Source organism: Ctenopharyngodon idella, chromosome 10 (genome assembly GCF_019924925.1).
Source record: "Ctenopharyngodon idella isolate HZGC_01 chromosome 10, HZGC01, whole genome shotgun sequence".
NCBI lineage: Eukaryota > Metazoa > Chordata > Actinopteri > Cypriniformes > Xenocyprididae > Ctenopharyngodon > Ctenopharyngodon idella.
Window position 1 is genome coordinate 35,305,527 of NC_067229.1, and position 19,696 is coordinate 35,325,222.

At 37.7% G+C, this 19,696-nt stretch overlaps 3 protein-coding genes across 3 annotated transcripts; 2 read left to right on the forward strand and 1 right to left on the reverse strand.

Moving 5' to 3' along the window:
• Positions 1 to 138: 138 nt before the first annotated feature.
• LOC127520814 (thrombospondin type-1 domain-containing protein 1) lies at positions 139 to 6,111 on the forward strand. The gene is made up of 5 exons (XM_051909430.1): positions 139 to 816; positions 1,603 to 1,721; positions 2,977 to 3,930; positions 4,112 to 4,270; positions 4,356 to 6,111. The coding sequence occupies exons 2-5, from the start codon at positions 1,664 to 1,666 to the stop codon at positions 5,789 to 5,791; spliced, it is 2,607 nt and encodes an 868-aa protein (XP_051765390.1). The 5' UTR covers positions 139 to 816; positions 1,603 to 1,663; the 3' UTR covers positions 5,792 to 6,111.
• An 89-nt stretch (positions 6,112 to 6,200) lies between these two features.
• Positions 6,201 to 8,836, reverse strand: fgl1b (fibrinogen like 1B). The gene is made up of 7 exons (XM_051909433.1): positions 8,384 to 8,836; positions 8,060 to 8,291; positions 7,502 to 7,661; positions 7,285 to 7,382; positions 7,124 to 7,212; positions 6,796 to 6,986; positions 6,201 to 6,710 (listed from the first exon to the last, which is right to left on the reverse strand). The coding sequence occupies exons 1-7, from the start codon at positions 8,444 to 8,446 to the stop codon at positions 6,527 to 6,529; spliced, it is 1,017 nt and encodes a 338-aa protein (XP_051765393.1). The 5' UTR covers positions 8,447 to 8,836; the 3' UTR covers positions 6,201 to 6,526.
• A 414-nt stretch (positions 8,837 to 9,250) lies between these two features.
• tpte (transmembrane phosphatase with tensin homology) lies at positions 9,251 to 19,120 on the forward strand. The gene is made up of 19 exons (XM_051909431.1): positions 9,251 to 9,759; positions 9,905 to 9,979; positions 10,252 to 10,329; positions 10,408 to 10,455; positions 10,610 to 10,771; positions 11,142 to 11,261; positions 11,352 to 11,451; positions 12,661 to 12,724; positions 12,927 to 12,991; positions 13,112 to 13,172; positions 13,289 to 13,370; positions 13,496 to 13,584; positions 13,667 to 13,728; positions 13,811 to 13,891; positions 14,004 to 14,109; positions 18,143 to 18,240; positions 18,474 to 18,569; positions 18,661 to 18,731; positions 18,843 to 19,120. The coding sequence occupies exons 2-19, from the start codon at positions 9,930 to 9,932 to the stop codon at positions 18,943 to 18,945; spliced, it is 1,536 nt and encodes a 511-aa protein (XP_051765391.1). The 5' UTR covers positions 9,251 to 9,759; positions 9,905 to 9,929; the 3' UTR covers positions 18,946 to 19,120.
• The last annotated feature ends 576 nt before the right edge of the window (positions 19,121 to 19,696 follow it).

Genomic DNA, 19,696 nt, shown 5'->3' on the forward strand with positions numbered 1-19,696 from the left:
TTGGGTTTTCTTTCATGTGTCCATTTATTTTTCTTGATTATTTTGTGTATTATATTTCGTTGGTGTTTTTCATTCTTGTTTATTATTTCAGATGTTTCACCAACATTGTTGGTCTTTTATGGTATTAATTGCTAATACTGAAGAATAATGTTCTGTTTTTCTAAGGTCTATTCCACTGAAACATGTGAGCCAATAATGACAACGAGATTACAATGAGTAGACTGTTCGTAAATATAGTTTAATATATTAATGAACTTCAAAGTTTGCCTCAAATGTCAAGTTCATATTGAGACAGACCTCCCCATTGTAAGGAGATTTATTGAAGAGAGGTTATTTTATATTAAGCAGATGATTCACTGCTTACTTCTGACATTTACGTTTGGTAACATGAACTATAGTAGTTAATTGGGTGTATTAGTAGAGAGCCAGTAGAAACCTCTGCGCGGTCACTGAGAAATTTGTGGTGGGATTCACATTAAAAATGAACGTATAATATGCATTTTTTCGTAATTAGTAGTATAATACGCAGTTCTTCGTAATTCGTCGGCCAGACGTAAATACTAAATGGATTCTTGTGGAGACCAGACCGCATCCTAACTTAATTTCCCTAATAACAACCGGTGGAGGAAGCAAGAAAACGCGCGTTCACGGTCGCGCAGTCTGCAAATTGTGAGGGCGCGCTCACGAGAGCGCGTCTCAGAGCAGGACCGCTCCGTGACGTTCATTCATTTAACGCTCAAAAACAAAACTCACGGTAACCTTCCAGCCCGATTAGGATACAAGAACATACGGTATTCATCCGACTCGATGACAAATGTAAGTAAAATACTTCTATCTAGGTCTATAGGTTATTTACTTTTAATTTGCGCATTTAAGTGTGGGCTATTGACTGGTTTCTTTTATACCAGGCAGTGTAATGCATGAGGTTTTTTATTATTATTATTATTTTGTAATAGATCATTATTGTAGATTACTGGAAAATGAAAGTAATACGTTTACAAGATAAATAAATGTCTATCTTGTTTTGTATTTTTATATATATATATATATATATATATATATATATATATATATATATCACAACAACATTTAGCCTATATATAAGTTCTATATTTATAATAAAATATATTTAATGAACTATATTCATATGGAATTTATATTTTCTTCTCACTATATATATATATATATATATATATATACACACACACACACATATATTTATATATATACAGTATATATCTGCAGAAAGAGACGATTTTACTCTTTATTTTGTAAATTGACTCAAAAAGTTACAAAGCAATACATCTTTTTTTTGAGCCTTGCTCAATAATTTTTGAACACAATACATTAAAAAAAATTTAAAGAAAAGACATTGTGTGTAGCCTATGTATTGTATGAAGTGTAAGTGAATATATATGTACTGAATAGTCTATGTACTAGCCTATGTGTTAAAATGTGAGATTATCAAGAAGATATTCAAATTCATTTTTCCACCGATTGATAGTCCAATATAAGAGTCGAGTGATTGCCCAAACAAATCAGTGTGGTATGGAGAATGAATAACGTATTTGATTCATCCCTTGTGTCTGAATTCTGTTTTAGGAAAATAACAGTGGATTGGGGTGATGTGGACAAAGAAAGATAAGAGGCTGCATACTTCGGAATGACACAGGGTTTCCTTACAGCAACCCCATTTGTGCTGCTCTTCCTGGTGGAATTTGGTGAGAAGGCGTTCTTACATTTAAAGATGTTTGTCCTGGAAGTTAGTCAAGTCACTTTTATTTGCATAGCAAATCAGCCTTATAGAAAATCATACCTTAATGCCCCTAGCAAGCAAACCAAAGGCGACTGTGGCAAGGAAAGGAACTCCAAACCTGCAATGCAACAGGTGTAATAAAATATTTAGTTCTCATTACATCTGCAGGGATCATGACAATAGCACAAATGTTCAGTTATATGATCCAAATTTTCTACTTCTCATGCAAAAAAGAATTTAAATGAAGGTCAGTGATTGACAATTTCAAGTGTGCCGTGGTGAATCGGGTTCAGTTGGAGAGTAAAATGGAGGGAGGGGAAAGGGAGGGTCACTGACTTTTCCTGCACTCTCTTCCCCTGGATGCATTTGTTTTTTCTGCAGGAAGTGACCCACACATACAGCGTTTGTAAATCACAATGCCTCCTCAAGTTCTCATACTCCAGTAATAGACAGCAGTATTGTACAGCAGTAGAACATCTTAAACTTGAAAACTTAACTTATGTGTTACTTATCATTAAGTAGCATATTGCCTTCTCTTTTCATCTGGTACAAAAAGGACAACCTGAAATAACAAAATATACAGTAATGTCAAAGACAAACCATGAGGTCTAATCCATGTCTGAAAAAAAGACCATTTATTAATTACCAATTTATTTGATGCATGACCTAGTGGTTGGCATGTGTGCTCTATCACAATAGTGCTGTATTGGCAATGGTGAGTTTGCGTATTCTAAAGATCTTGTTCCTCCACATTATTTACTGCCCTGCTTAGTTAATGTCAATAAAAGTGGCAAAAAAGAAAAAAAGTGCAATTTCTTCCAGGCCGGTAGTTAGCAGTCTTCTAAATTTTTTAGTGATCAGATATACAGTCCTGAGCCAAAGGAGGGCCACACTGAGACTTGAGGCTCTTTAGTGTTGGGCCAGCAAATAACCACCTAGAAACCACACTGAACAGCCTTGTAATTGCATAGCAGCATGCTAACAACTACTCAGGATGCCTTAGCAAACACATAGCAACACCCTGGCAACCACCACTGGTGAGTTTTGCATGGGCAAAGATTACTAACATTTTATTCGAAAATGTAAAAATCTACCTGCCTGGTCACTTTAAACTACTTTATGGAACATAGTAATACCACAGATGCAAAGTGTTCATTAACGTTTGCCTCCTATGTTTTAGGTCACTTAATTGGTTTTAATTTATATTTTCTTTCCCATAGCGATGGCTGGTATCCATCTCTGGCCGTCAATGCACATTGCCTTGAGCAATGCCAGTGTGTTTGTGGATTACAACACCGAAAGCAACTTCACCAACGACAGACTGACAGTGTCATTGATTGACATTGACAAGAATGAAACAGTGCTCTCCAGGTCGCTCTTTAACCAATCAGAAGGGTCACTGGAGTTTAACTGCTCCTGCTTCCTGTATGCAAGTAATTTCAGATTCAGACTTGAGCAGAAGCACAACATTGGTGTGTCTAACAGAAGTGCCATCTGGTGGTGGAGTCCTGTTCTGCATGTGCACTGGCCCACCTTTCACTTGGCTGTGGATCGTGGCAGCAACAACCGGAGCTCTAATGACATTAGGATTGGTGTGTACACTAATGACCACTTCCATTCTTGTTCTAGCAGCAAAGCTTCTCTCTATCTTGACGTCAGCTACCTTGAACAAGTCCAGATTGGGAGGAACACATTTGAGAAGGTGCAGAACCGGATAAGACACGATATCAAAGTAGTTAGGGCACAACATGTGGAGATGCCATGTGCCTCCCCTCTGACAGAGCGTGGCTTCATCAAGATCTCCCTAAAATCCCCTGTCACCCAGCAAGACATTAAATCCTCTGGTCCTCTTTACCCTTCCAGCATCTTCGCATACAAGCTTCATGTGGATAACATTTACAAAAGTGGATGTGAGGGAGCAGTGTCTGTCCGTCGAATCTCACCTCCCTGTACAGTTACAAATGGAAAAGTTCTGCTTTATAAGGAAGAGAGTAACAACATGGCCCCTACTTCTCACATGGCCTTCAACTTCCTCACGCAAGGGGAGAATGATACTGAGTTTAATTGCTCCATCTTTGACCCCGGCAAAAATAAGTACTGCTTCCATTTCACTCTCGTCTACAGTCAGGCTCCCAGTTTAGCACACACATGTGTGATTGTGCAAAGACATACAAGTGAGTCTGCTTTTACCAGTCGTGCATGTACAAAGCATAGATATTTTAAGCTGGAATTAACATTACTCACATTGTCTTTAGAAAATCAATTTACTGATGTAATTTAAGGTGTTTATGTATGCATAATATTCAGTATTTTTATTGTATTTTCTCTCTCCAATACCGTATCATTGCTCTGAAGAAATGTGGGGACCGTGGCAGCCATGGAGTGGTTGTAGTGTGACGTGTGGGGAAGGGGTGCGAGAGCGTGTCCGTGAATGTCTGCTGCCCTCTAGTGGTGGGATGCAATGCACTGGCATGGTTAGGGAGCAGTCTCACTGTTCGCTAGAAGACTGCACTGGTAAGCATTTTATTTACTGTTTTTATCTATTTAATTTTTTGTTTTCTGAACAAAACTCATTTTTTTTTTTCTTTCTTTTTTTTAGAAGAGCTTCCCCTTCCATCCCAGACACCACCGCCAGCTGTAAGCACGCCCCTAGCTGGGAATCTAGTGGTAGTGGCTGGGATTTCCCTGTGCCTGGCTGTGATTCTGGCCACCATCTTTATTACAGTGTGGAGAAAACTCTGCCGTGCTCCAAAGTGCAGCTCCATGCGCCGTGGCTCTCTGCACTCTCCCAATGGCCGAAAAAACTCTGATGAAGCTTCTATCTGTGGTCACAGCATGCAGAGACCCAGTTTCTCTGAAAGTCTCCAGGCAGCTCCCCTACAGAAGGGATTTACCTTGCCTGCCAAGCAGGGACCTTCGGACCGAGGTGTGTTGGCTTGTCAACAGAGCATGTCCCTTCCTCTTCCCCTTTCTCAAGACCCAGAGAGAATGTCTCCTTCTGGCCAAAAGATCCTTCCCCCTATTTTTGGCTATCGCTTAGCTCAGCAGCAGCTCAAGGAGATGAAGAAGAAGGGCTTAAAAGAGGCCACTAAAGTCTACCATGTGTCCCAGAGTCCAGTCGATGACACCATGCTAGAGGCAACAGCTTCAACCCCTGCCGGTCTAACTCCAGCGCCCCAAGAACTTGACAGCCCGGAAGAGTCAAGCAGCAGCCACTTCCGCATAAGGTCTCCCTTTCCAGAACCTACGTGGTCTCCCAAAAACAATGCTTTATCAGATAGACAAAAGGTGGATTTGTTGCTGAGTCCGCCGAAGTCTGCAACCAGTGCCAACATCCGTCGTCTTGAGCGCACGGCAGACTGGGTAGAGATGGTAGAGCGCAGTAGAGTGCCCTACTCCAAGAATCCCAATTTCAGGAGAACCTCAAGTTTCCACGAGAACAACCAGCAGTTTCCCCTGTCCCGACCCTACCGAGAGAGAAGCATGACCCAGGTGACTCCTCGCCAAATACCAGAGGGGAGCTGTAGAAGCAGAACCTGGGAGCATACGCTTCCTGAACTTGAGGTCTGGTCTTGTTCCAGTCCTAGAATGACTGATAGCTCAGTGGACCACAGGAGAAGACCATGGGTTGACACTCCTCCATCTCAATCAAACTCAAAAGATTCAGTTCCAGTGACACCAACAAAAGAGCCTTTGGTGGATCGTCATCATGTGGCTCGGAGCCCATCTTCTGCCCTGGACCGAGCTGAACGGGCAGAACAGAACTGGAGCAGAAGAGGTCCCTCGCCCATCCAGAGGAACATACTAGCCAGGAAGCTACGAGAGGCTAATTCATCTACCTGCCAAAGGCAACGCAGTTCCACATTCTCTACCTCAGACCAGCGCAGGGGACGCTGTCGCAGCCTTCCTCTCTCTGCGGACTACAGCAACTCCCCATATAGTCTCACAGAATCAGAGCAGCACATGATGGACATTTCTGGATACTTGGGTGAGGATGATGGAGTAGAAGTTCTGACTATTCATAAACTTACCTGAACGAACCTGCATTTGTCTGATGGAACCAAGTTTTAATGGAATGAAGCAAGTTATTTTGCTCCATGTGGACCTGCATTTCAGATTTTGGAAGCTTTTTGTATCAGACTTCAGATGAAATCTATGATCAGTTTTAATTTTATTTATGGGGGTTTGACTATTAATTTGAAAAGCCGTTTTTGATACCACACAAACCACCATCATAGACATTATACAGTATCCATATCACAAGAATATTTTGTACACCTTTGGATTTGTTTGTACACTGGAAAATGTGAACTCTCAGGTTTTACATATGAAAATATACATGCAGTAAATATGAATTTATTTCTGAATGTTTCTTTTACTGTTGCCCATGTTAAAGATACACTACTAAAATAGTTTGATACATAATCTCAGTAAAGACGTTCAGTATATTTAGATGCTGCTTTATTATGGTACAGATATTTTGAACCAGGAGTGTTATATGAATGCATGCATGATTATATTTACCATTTTACACAGAATAATATAGTATTTTGATTAATATCAAATCATAATCACAATATTTTGTAAAGATAAGCCAATGTATTCATTGAATCGACCAAGATCAGTTACTTCCTTTGTCCCAATGAGATCCTTTCTTGCTTTATGGCAGTCCTGTGGTTGACAGAAAAGTTTAATGAACTACATTAAATCTTATAGTTAATACACCGTAAAACACACAAATGTGCATGATGAGAGTGTTCAGCTGCCTTGCTACTCAGTGGGTCCTCCTCCACTCCCTACATTGTCCATGTAGGAGCTGGGTCGGACCTTCATGGCTGTGTGTCTGAGAGAGTACCACAGTCCTCTCCATGTGCCCCAAACCACACCATTATCATATTTGGCTTTGTACTCTCCACCTCTGTAAAACCTCCCATTAAGATTGGCAGCATGACACCTGTAATTAAGCAACAGGTAACATTAAACAGGGTGTTTAGTGTACAAAATGCTGTACATAAAATTCAGAAAACACTCAGCATCACCTGTTATACCACCAGCCTCCCCTGTTCTCAGCAGCACAGCTTCCCTGCAGGTAGCGATCGTGATCTTGGTCCCGGGTGCTGAATTGCATGCCATTATGAGAGGCTGACCATTGCTCCACCATATTGGCTCCTCCAGACAGGGCATCTCCTGCCTGACCACTGTACATCCCGTAGTGCAGCCTATATTTATCCTGAGTATAGAGGAGGAATGATGTGAGCAGAGAGGAACATGTGATGGAATAGGAGACTTTTCATCCCTATCAATTTCTTCACAAAACCTGTGAGGCTGGAATTAAAGTTTTAATGGTAGGAACCAAAATCAACTTACTATTTCATTTGATACTCTAAAGTTGTCGTACATGGCATATGATCTCACTCCTTTCCAGTCCACCAGTTCAATTTTCATCGTATGTTCACCTAAAGAGGATTTAGAAAATATTATTGTAGAGAAGAAAAGCGGAAGTGATAAACTCATTATCCAAATCTTACCATCGCTGAGCAGGGCATGAATATGATCATTGCCAAGCCAGAATTCATCTTTACTTGACTGGAAATGACCAAATCCATTTTTATAATCTTCCCACTTTCTGTGAAATGATAGAATGGTGATTTGACCATCATAGGTGTAAATGTAAGAACAAAAAACATTCAGCAAAAAACATTCACTATTACATAGCCATTGCTTATGACTGTGCATTAGACCTACCTGTCGAAATCAACTTTCCCATTGATCCGTTTCTGAATCACAGTCCAGCCCCCACCATCATCCATATCACAGTACACAAGGAACGGTTCAAATGACGGTTTGGGTTTAATCCTGTAGAATCCACTTCCTGGTTTTAGTCTGTCATATAACTCAGAACAATCTATTGGACATATAAATTACAGAAGTATTAATAAAATGATTGGCTTTCTTCCATGAAACACATATTATTGAAGCTTTAACCCTCTGTTTATCACAAAGTATAAGGCATGTAGGGTGAATTCAGGTTGATTGGGACACTTTTTGCCATTTAGATGACTGGGGAAAAGTGTCCAAATCAACCTGAATTCACCCTACTTTTCTGTTCCAATTGTATGTCAGCTTAACCCCAGCAATAACACAGTTAAATTGCAAGAAATTCAAAAAATGGACGAGACCCCAAAATATGTTATCAACTTAACAATTTGTTCATAATCAGTTCTGATAAAATAATGAAAAGGTTTAATTATAAATAGCCTTATATACATGTGTACTGGTTTCTTATAAGAGTGTAAAAATTACCTTTGTCATGAACTAATAATGAGCCTCCAGTACTTGGTAGGGTTGGTGAAGGTTCAGTGTTGTTTTCAGAGGTCTTGTTTTCCAGTGATAGTTCCAGGTTGGAAACCAGCCTGAATCGACGGTGAGCACGCAGATGCATAACTTTCCATTCCCCAATCAACAATTTATTTTTCAGCGTACGAATCTCTTCCTTCAGCTTTGATGCCTCAGCTATTTGGCATTCTTCCTCTGCCTTGAAAAATAGACGAAGTGGCTCAACATGTTATAGGTTATTTAATGTCGAGATACTGTAGTGCAAACATTCTGGTCAAAGAGTGAACTTACTGTGATTTGAAGTGATGTAAGAGCTTGAAACACCAAGATAAAAACCAGCCGTGGCATGATCATCTATTAATATTCTTTTTTTTTATTAAATATAAATGTATACATACAGAACGTGGTGTTCTTTCCTCATCCAGATTGTGTCAATGAAATGCCCTCCAGACTTTCATTTCTAAAATTTATAGGCGCTGTTGGTTCCGCATGGTCCACATTAGTCTGTTCTCTGGGTCAGAATGATGCTTCATCTTCCCCCATTCCACACATACCAGAAGCAACAATGTAAAAATGTTGTTTTCTTTATCATTTATGTGGAATTTCTGTTCCACATAAAAGACAATCTTCAATATTATGATTAGCAATATAGTGCAGTAGCTGGGATACTTTTAAGATAGGCTACTTATTATGGTGCTTTTGAGGCTTTACATTTAAGAATTCTGTATGTGTTCTACGCAAGAAATAGTAATATATGTGTTTGGAAAGACATGAGGGCGAGTAAATAATAAAATTGACGGAACTGTAATTTTTGGATGTTCCTTTAATTCATACAGACATTTTTTAGGGCTTTTAGATTTTAATTAAATCATTACTTCGTCGTTTTACAAAGCTGATTTCACACAAAAAATGTCCCCAAAGGACCTATTGTTGTGGCGATATCTGGCTCCCAAGAATTAGAAGAAAAAAAAAACAGAGTCGACAGTAGAAGCACGCGCGTGCGCACACGCACACACACACACACACACACACACACACACACACACTTTAATTAAAACCATATTTTAATAACACTACGAAGTTTTATAATATCTCAGTGAGCCCTTTTGTTTTTCTATCACCTTTTCCGCTCGTCCACCTTGATTTTGTGTGATTGTTAACTTGTAAAACGCATGAGGAAGTTGAAAAACCGCTACGTCCGCAGCAAGAGTGAAAAAAAGGGGCGGTGTGAAATGAATGTGATTGTGAATGTGGATGAAAGACATAAGAAAACTACTGCTAACCTTTGAACCTCCTTCCTTTGTTATCGCAAAAAATCACGGGACAGTCACTGCTCATAAAGACAATCATGGAGACATGAGACAGAGAGACTGTTTGAGGAATATGTGACTATGTGAGCAGAAAAGCAGCGAGTCAAGCAAAGGGAAGGAAAACAGTTTTCCCGGATGCGCTTTCTGTCTGGTTTCAATCGGTTTTCCCAATGCTGGCATTCCTTTGCTATGATATTGTTCAGATCGGAACAAACAATTGCTTGTTATATTTCATTATGCGGATTTAATTTGGGGTTTCATTGTTGATTTAGAAACAGCTTGTGATTCATGGGATATTAATCAGAAAAATCAGATTAAGAAATCCACATCTGAAACCTTAAATTTGGGCTCTCTAAGGTAAGTACATATTTTGTCATGTTTATGTTAGTTAGACCTGTCTGCTTTATTTCTTAATGTCATTTGATTGATTATTCATATTTGTTGACTAGATATAACTAAATTAAAGTTCCTTTACAATGTTTGATTTCTTGGACTTTTTCAGAGAGAAACTGAACTTTCCTGTAAAAATGACATCTGTGCATTTTAACCCTGGGTTAGATTCCAAGGAAGTTAATGGGTAAGTGAATAACATTCAATTAAAGTTACTAACACTTAACCAGAAACGTGACCTTTGCTCCCCCAGCTTTAAATGAGTAATTCAGCACTACTCACAGCTCCCAAAAATCACATGATTTGTTTACCAAATGATCAGAGACTTTTTTTTCCCAATACATTTTATTGTATTTATCAAAATATTTTTTTTGCAAAAATGTTCTTATCAATACATTTTTAAAAAGATGATCCAAACAGTATGTTGGATTGTTTTACTGTGTTTCTATGTTGGAGCAGTAATGGGGTGAAAGAAGAGGCAGAGGTGCAGATCGATGATGGAAAGGAAGAGAGTGAGGATCCAGACACTATGTACCAGTAAGAAAGCTTCTATTTTGTTGGCAATCTTGAGATTAATGTTCTTATGTCTCATTCTGTATTTGATTTATTTTGCAGTCGTGTCCGGAAAATTATAGCTCCTTTTGTGATGTCCTTTGGTTTTCGGTGAGTGGGATCATTTCATTTCAGAGTGTCACATAAAGAGGCTCCCAGGACCTATAAAATCCTATAATAATGTACTTGTGATCTTTTTTACTTTATCCCCGAAAATAGATTTTAGACTAATGATATAATAGGCAACTTCTGTTCTCATTTGCAGTGTTTTTGGCCTAGTACTGATCATCGTAGACATTATTCTGGTCATTGTGGACTTGTCCCTCTCCAACAAGAGTCGTGATGTTGGAAGTGCACTGGAGGCTGTTTCTCTTGTCATTTCCTTCTTTTTCCTTATTGATGTGCTGCTTCGCGTCTATGTGGAGGGGTTAGTATTTTTTTTCTAAATAATTTTGCAAACTTTTAGTCAGCACATTTGTTATGCATCACTTTATCTGAACATCATTTACAAAATGCGTAAGGCTTTCAACAACCAATAGTCACTCATGACAGGAAATGATCTACAGGAAACACATTTCCTGGCACTTTCTGTTTTTCCAAAAATTAGTTTTTATCTCACTGGAACAATTTCCTAGAGCTCAAGCACAAAAATAAATTAAGTGATCCACAAGCACTGCATTAATAATGATTATATATGAGTGTTATCAAAACCTAGTGCAAAGGTACAATTTTACATATTCAGGATCTATTCTATAGCAGTCTTTGATAAACTATTTCTAAATCATCTTCTTTTTCAGATTCAAGGTGTATTTCAGCTCAAAACTGAACATAATAGATGCTTGTATTGTGGCCATTACCCTGGTGGTCACCATGATCTACGCATTCTCTGATCTCTCAGGAGCCAGCCTGATTCCCAGGTACACCAGATTTAACGGAAAACATTCATGTTTGATGCTCACATTTCATCCAATATTATATTAATGTAACAAAATATCATGTGTTTTCAGGGTGGTCACGTTCCTGAGATCTCTGAGGATATTGATTCTGGTACGTATCTTCAGACTGGCATCTCAGAAGAAAGAGCTTGAAAAGGTCACGAGGAGAATGGTGAGTGACTTAAACACAAAGAAAATGGTCTCATTTTGTGGTGTGGTCATCATAATGACTGTGATTGTATCTTTTCAGCCAATCAGATTGTGTGATTTCTGTCTGTTTCTATCTGTTTATGTCCATTTATATATACTTGCCATTCCCATTTTATTCATTTTAATCCATTCCCCCCCATTTATTCATTTATCACTTGTTTCTGCTACTTTTTTGCCTGTGTTTTAATCTGGAGATTCTCTATTTTTTCAGAAGTTGTGTAATAGCGCCCCCTACCATACAACAGTGAAAACATAGAAAGTAGGAAAATTCTGTCAATGACGGGGAAGCATTGTCTCATAAATGACAAAAAATTCCGTCAATGACGGGGAACGAGTTAAAATTAAAGTGCCCCAATTATGCTATTTAAAGGTTCCCAATTTAGAGCCCGTACACACGTTTAGCTGTATACGTCAAAAAATTGTATCGTATCGGTGTTTCTTCCAGATGGATCCGCCGTTTTGGGAGCCTGAAACCGCTATTTTTTTTAATCCGGGTCCCAGAGTGGATAAATCTGAAAACGACACCCTTGCGTTTTCATGTGTACAGCCAATCTGTATGTTTTGTGAAACGATTATGTCATCACCCAATGTCTCGACCCTAGTCAGACACTGCTATGTGTCGTATAGGCAAGGTTTATGCGCATGCTCCAAGTCGTCTTCTCTGTTTTTAGTGTACCTCTGTGGCAGAATTACAGCGCCACATACTGGTCTGGCATGTATACTACATGGTTTTGAGTCGGTTTCAGTGGTTTTGTATGTACGCAGATATTTCTTGAGATGAAGCCGTATATGGAATTTTTTTTTTTTTTTTAGAACGAGGATAAAAAAAGATTTGTGTGGATGTGGGCTTAGTTTTGAAGGTCTCCTACTATAGGTTGACATACATCTAAAAAAACACTTTAATTTTCCCATAATATACATTGCAGCATCATGTCTTTTCTCACAGTCTCTGAAACGGTTCGATAAAGGATTCAACCTCTCTAAACCCCTCCTTTCTGAGAGCAGCTTCTGCTCTGATTGGTCAGATGGCCCAGTCTGTTGTGATTGGTCTATCGCTTACAGTGCGTGTCAGAAACCAAATGGCCATTACCATATTTGAATTTCAGCTCCAGGCTATTTAACTTATTTGAAATTTTCTACATAAATAAACTTAACATAATAATTTTCACAGGTGTCCGAGAACAAAAGACGGTACCAAAAAGATGGGTTTGATCTTGACCTCACATATGTCACAGGTTTGGTGCTTTTTATTTTAGTCAGCAGAAATCTACTTATTTCTTCACTTCTTCTCAATGTTTTTTTTTTTGTCTCTGGTTATTTATTTTGCATCAGATCTACCTTTTTAAATTAATTTGTCACATTATTAACATAACATTAAAATCAAGTAATTTGCAAACCAACGTGATTCATCATTGATAGTGTCTTATCTCTCTTCAGAAAGAGTCATTGCCATGTCTTTTCCATCTTCTGGGAAGCAGGCGCTCTATAGGAACCCCATCAGAGTAAGTTACCAACATATAACACAAATGTTTAAGTACATTTTAATTAGATGTAAAAGAGTTCAGATGTTTTTAATTGTTCAAAAATCACTGTATGATCAATATGTGAATGACACATTTTAGGAGGTCGCTAGATTCCTGGACACCAAACATCTGGATCACTACAAGGTGTTTAATCTCTGTAGTGAGTAGATGCTTCTTTTCATTATTTTCATCAGATCATTTTACCTTAACCTCAGATAATTTCCTTTGTTTCTAAAAGACATGATAACAATGGGGGCCAATCTTTTCTTGCTACAGGTGAGAAGGGTTACGATTCACAGTTCTTTCACTATCGAGTGGAGCGTGTTTTGATAGATGACCACAACGTGCCATCACTCGAGTAAGTAAGCTCACCACAACTGAACATCAGAACATGTTGCTGAAGTGGCAAATCTAGTTTTCAGAAAGCATGTTGCCATGAATCTGTAGAAGAGGTGTATTGATCTCTGTCTGTTCTCCTGTCAGTGATATGCTGCGGTACACAGCCTGTGTTAGGGAGTGGATGGCGGCAGACTCTAGGAATGTTATCGCCATCCATTGCAAAGGAGGAAAAGGTCTGTTTTTTGATGGTGTTTCAATGTTGTATGTAAATACAGTCTGTTTGAAATGTTTAATGGATTGGATTTTGTTCAACAGGGCGGACTGGGACGATGGTGTGCACATGGCTTATCGACAGTGACCAGTTTGAGAGTGCACAGGTGCGATCTGGTCATGAATGTTGACATGTAGAGCCTTTCTCATCCAAGATTTTATTAAAATTTTCTTTAAACCATCTTACAGGAGAGTTTGGACTACTTTGGGGAGAGACGGACTGATAAAAGCATGAGTTCGAAGTTCCAGGGCGTTGAAACTCCCTCTCAGGTGTGTGAAACTGTATTAGAAGCCATTTCAAATTTGGAGCTAGTGTGGAGTATATAATCATCCTGTTTTTTTTTTTAAATTGATATATGTTCTTTTTATTTTGCACTTGCAGAGCAGGTACGTTGGTTATTATGAGATCATGAAGAATCAATACAACCGTCAGCTACCACCCCAGAAGAGCCTGAAAATAAAGAGCATTCGAATCCACTCCATCGCAGGTCAGACGCAGCCATCGTATATATAAAAATATATGTGTGTGTATGTATGTATGTATGTATATGTATATGTGTGTGTGTGTGTGTGTATATAATATATATATATATATATATTATACATATATATATAATATACAGTATCTCACAGAAGTGAGTACACCCCTCACATTTTCGTAAATATTTTATTATATCTTTTCATGTGACAACACTTAAGAAATGACACTTTGCTACAATGTAAAGTGTTGAGTGTACAGCTTGTAAATTTGCTGTCCTCTCAAAATAACTCAACACACAGCCATTAATATCTAAACTGCTGGCCACAAAAGTGAGTACACCCCTAAGTGAAAATGTCCAAATTGGGCCCAAAGTGTCAATATTTCGTCTATTTCCCAAACACAACCTCTGGATATGACGCTGAGCACGTGTACTCAACTTCTTTGGTCGACCATGGCGAGGGCTGTTCTGAGTGGAACCTGTCCTGTTAAACCGCTGTATGGTCTTGGCCACCGTGCTGCAGCTCAGTTTCAGGGTCTTGGCAATCTTCTTATAGCCTACGCCATCTTTATGTAGAGCAACAATTCTTTTTTTTTCAGATCGTCAGAGAGTTCTTTGCCATGAGGTGCCATGTTGAACTTCCAGTGACAAGTATGAGAGAGTCAGAGCGATAACACCAAATTTAACACAAATGCTCCCCATTCACACCTGAGAGCTTGTAACAATAACGAGTCACATGACACCTGGGAGAGAAAATGGCTAATTGGGTCCAATTTGGACATTTTCACTTAGGGGTGTATAGGGCCCTATGATTTCCGCGATGCAGAAAACGCGGATGGAATCGCAGAATCCAGTCATAAAAACGGAATTTAGTATATAACACGGAATTTGTCAAATTTTTAATGAATGAATAAAAAGCAGGTCAGTACACTTAAATCAAATCGCGATATAGACTAATGTCCGTGAATATTAAACCGCAAATAGACTATTTAATTATGAATCCTGCATGTCTGTGTGCCTCTGAAATGAATGGTGTGGAAGCGCGGTTTCATTTACCGCACGCACGCGCACACACACACACACACACACACACACACACACACACACACACACACACACACTGAAGCACATGCGACACTCGCAGTGTTTTCATTCTCTTTCGCCTCACTATATGAGGAAATGAACACACGAAATTCATCTCCAGAGCTGCTCTGAAAGTCACTTCATCAGCATTTAACCGCTTTGTTTGAGAAAAATAAAGTCATAAACACAGAGAAACTCAAAGCTCTCGGCAACCCGTCAAAATAAAAGTTCGACTTAACTTGTCAGAAACAAATTATTGTACAGTAGAATTTAGATAAATTATTTTAATAATAGATTAATAAAACAATCTTTTAAGGAGTAATCTCAGTTTTTCTTCCATGTTTTAATTTGAACAGTAAAGCTCTGTTGTGCAGCACATTGTTTGACAAAAAAGTTTAAATTCATGATTAAAAGATAAATTAAATGGTATGAGTTCATTTGATTGCCGTAAAAATTAAAATACGGAACAGAATTTCTGGAAAAAAAAAAAAAAAAACATTTCATAAAAATTTTTAAGAATTCAATTAATTAGACATGCTTTTTGATTATTGAAATTTAACTAAACCATTAAAATGGAATCCAGAAAAGTTAAAACAGAAAACAGAATTTGGTAAAAATAAAACCTAACTTCAGGGGAAAGAATAAAACGTATATCATAGGGCCCTAAAACTTTTTTTTTTTTTTTTTTTTTTTTTTTTACTTTTAATAAATTGTTGGTAAATTGGATAAGTTTCATTATTTCAATTAATTAGAAACGCTTTTTGATTACTAAAATTGTATTTAACCATTAAAATGGAGTCAAAAAAAAATAAATAAAATTGAAAAAAACAGAATCCAGAAAAGTAAAAATGGAAAAAAATGAATTTGGGAAAAAATAAAACGGATTTCATAGGGCCCTAGGTGTACTCACTTTTGTGGCCAGCGGTTTAGACATTAATGGCTGTGTGTTGAGTTATTTTGAGGGGACAGCAAATTTACACTGTTATACAAGCTGTACACTCACTACTTTACATTGTAGTAAAGTGTCATTTCAAGTGTCATAATAAAATATTTACAAAAATGTGAGGGGTGTGCTCACTTCTGTGAGATACTGTGTGTGTGTGTATGTATGTATATATATATATATATATATATATATATATATATATAAAGCATTAAAAATCATTATAAAATGACGTGTGGTACACATATACACACACACACACACACATATATATATATATATATATATATATGTATATGTATATATGTTTCTGTCATGACAACTCTCTGGATAGTTTGTAAAGCATTTTATAAATGTAAATAGAATGTACATAGATTTGGTCTTGGCATACTAGATCTGCTACGCTGCTGCTGAGCATGACTTGCTTCTGCTAAATGCTCAGAACATAAAATTACAGGAAATGCTACTGCTAGAGAGGGAAGACCACCTGTAGTAGATCTAGGCAGGCAGGGGGCTAGAATAAGAATTTGCATAGTGCAGAGAGTGCATTTGTTTGGATGGGTTGTGAATATAAAGGGAAATGGTAACGGACACATAAAATCGATTGGCTAAGAATGTTACATTGAACAAATCAATCAGAATGCAAATAGAGTTTCATGGCTGAACTATACATATGTCTGTCTATCTATCTATTTATCTGTCTACAGCAGTGGTTTTCATTTAAACCATGGAACCCACATTTTTCCATGGTCATTAGGCCGCGACCCAATTTCTTAGAAAATTGACCTAAAAATTAAAAATAAATATATGTAAAAATGGTGGACACACACAAGTACCATCCCACTTTACTTAAAGGGACAGTTCACCCAAAAATGACAATTTTGTTATTTACTCACCCTCAAGCTGTTCCAAACCTATATTAATTTCTTTGTTCTGCTGTACACAAAGGAAGATATTTGGAAGAATGTTTGTAACCAAACAGAGGGAAAAAAATACCATGATAGTCAATGGGGTGTGAGATCTGCTTGGGTACAAACATTCTCACAAAATTTCTTCCTTTGTGTACAGCAGAACAAAGAAATGTATATAGGTTTGGAACAACTTGAGGGTGAGTAAATGATGACAGAATTTTCATTTTGGGGTGAACTATCCCTTTAACACACATTGTAAATTGTAAAAATATAATACTGATGAATAAACAGTATATGGTAAGACAATTAAATGGCAGTCCCAAGCTAGTTTTTGTTAATACAGTAAAGCTAGTAAGTTGGTATGAGCCACCACAGTCGTTTAAAAATATACAAAATAACACAAAGTGAAAATGAATTGGTATTTTGGGGTTATGAAAACAATAGTTACCATGGCAAATACACAATACTAACATGAACTGTTAATGAAACATATGGAAGCTGCTCTTGAATAGAATGAACATCATACCTGCATGTAAATCCTTCCCAGTTAACACACGAAGTACAAGTTATGTAACTTATTGGTACTTTTTGGTAACTTCATGACTTATTAATACCGTAACTATGATGTTGTATGCTCGTAATTTATTTTGCTCTTCATATAGTGAAGTGATATACAGCATGCACCTCCGCATTTGCACGTGCAATTGAAGAGTGCAGGCCACGTGCACAGCATAATATCTCATAGGTCAGGAAAGGTAGTTTTTTTTTGTGGTGATAGACTTTTTATTTTGTAACATGCAGTGTTGGGTGTAATTAATTACTTAATTAAAAATAATCAAATCTATATATATATATATATTAAAATGTACTGTGTGTGTATAGATAGAGAATATATAAAATTATATATATATATATATATATAGATATATATATATATATATATATATATATTGCATATATATATATATATATATTGCATATATTTTTATTAATATTAAACTATATTTTCATTCTATACAACTTGAATTATGTAAATATTAAGTAAACAAAGCAAAAACTATTGTATAAAAGCAGTGTAATTTCCACATGACTGGTTGTTGTTCAGGTGTGGGGAAGGGTAATGGCAGTGACCTGAAGGTGAAGATCACAGTGAAGCGAGAGCTCGTCTTCCAGTGTGTTTGTGCCAAACAGCAGAACTGTACAGTAAGTATCTACAGCTGGAGATGATTGATGTGTTGAATGAATTCATGTTTCTGTTCTCTACAGTAGGCTCAAAGGGCAAAGCTAGCAACTTGTAGCATACTAAACACTTACCTATGCACAATTCTTTGAAAGGGTTCTATAGCTATCTTTTATTTCAGTCTGATCGTCCTGTCGCATGTGTGTGTGTGTGTGTGTGTGTGTGTGTGTGTGTGTGTGTGTTTTGTTTTTTTCAGGTGTTTCCTGACACTGGTAATAATGCAGTGGTCATCAGTTTACAGGAAGGGCCTGTCGTGACTGGAGATGTGAAGGTCATGTTTGAGTCCAGTGCTGTAAGCCTCCACTATTTTTAGTATTTAATTGACCCATGTATTTTATGAAGTGCTATTGGCTTGAACTTAAACCCTTTTTCTCTCTGTCCAGGGTCTGCCAAAAGGTTACGAGGACTGTCCGTTCTATTTTTGGTTTAACACCTCTTTTGTTGAGAACAACAGGTGGGTTTTTTTCTTTTTTGTCAGTAGTTTTGGGATTTTTTTTTTTTTTTTTTTTTTTTTGTCCTTCGAGAGCTCACTGAAGTCTTTTGCGTTGATGTTTTTGTGTCATAGACTGTATCTCTCGAGGGAGGAGCTGGACAATCCACACAAATCTAAGACCTGGGACATCTATAAGGAAGACTTCGGAGTGACAGTGTTATTCACAGACCCTTGAAGAGAACATTCTCTGACATTGGATGTGTTCACCATTTTTGTAGTTTCTTGTGAAAGGTGTACTTAATAAAACCTACAAACTAAAGCCAATGTAAACACTCCACATCAACCTACAGCTTTTTGAGATTTGAATGTGAATGCAATTTTTGTAAAAAAATAAAAATAAATAAAAAATTGCTCAGTACATTTTTATTTTTTTATTTTTTATTGTGGTTCTAATTAAGTTTGACTGAAGATTAAAATTCTTTGAAGGAAATAATACCAAACGGGAGCATTTATATATCAAACACCTGCTTCCATGGAAAAAACTTTTTACTTATTTCTTGAGTTTACATGCTGTCATCAGGAATTATATACCGACCCCTAGTGGTTCTGTCCTGCACTGCATCCAGGTGTTGGGGAGTCTGACATCTCGACGTGAAAGGGAAACTTTTATAGGTTTAAATAGAAAATATCCTTTTCTGGTTTGAGAAACAACAGCTGAATGAGCTCACCGCCATCACTAGACTCACACTTAAAAACCTGGGGCCTAATGTAACCGTGTACCCAGCTGTGGGGAATCACAACATCATTCCAGTGAATAGTTTCCCACCACCGTTTGTACATGGGAATCGTTCGTCCCGCTGGCTGTATGGCACTATGGCAAAGGAGTGGGCATCCTGGCTGCCTGAGGAAGCCCTGAAGACGATACGGTAAAGTACTGATGGAAAGACTATACAAACTACTTAAGTCAACCTGAACACAGGTCATTG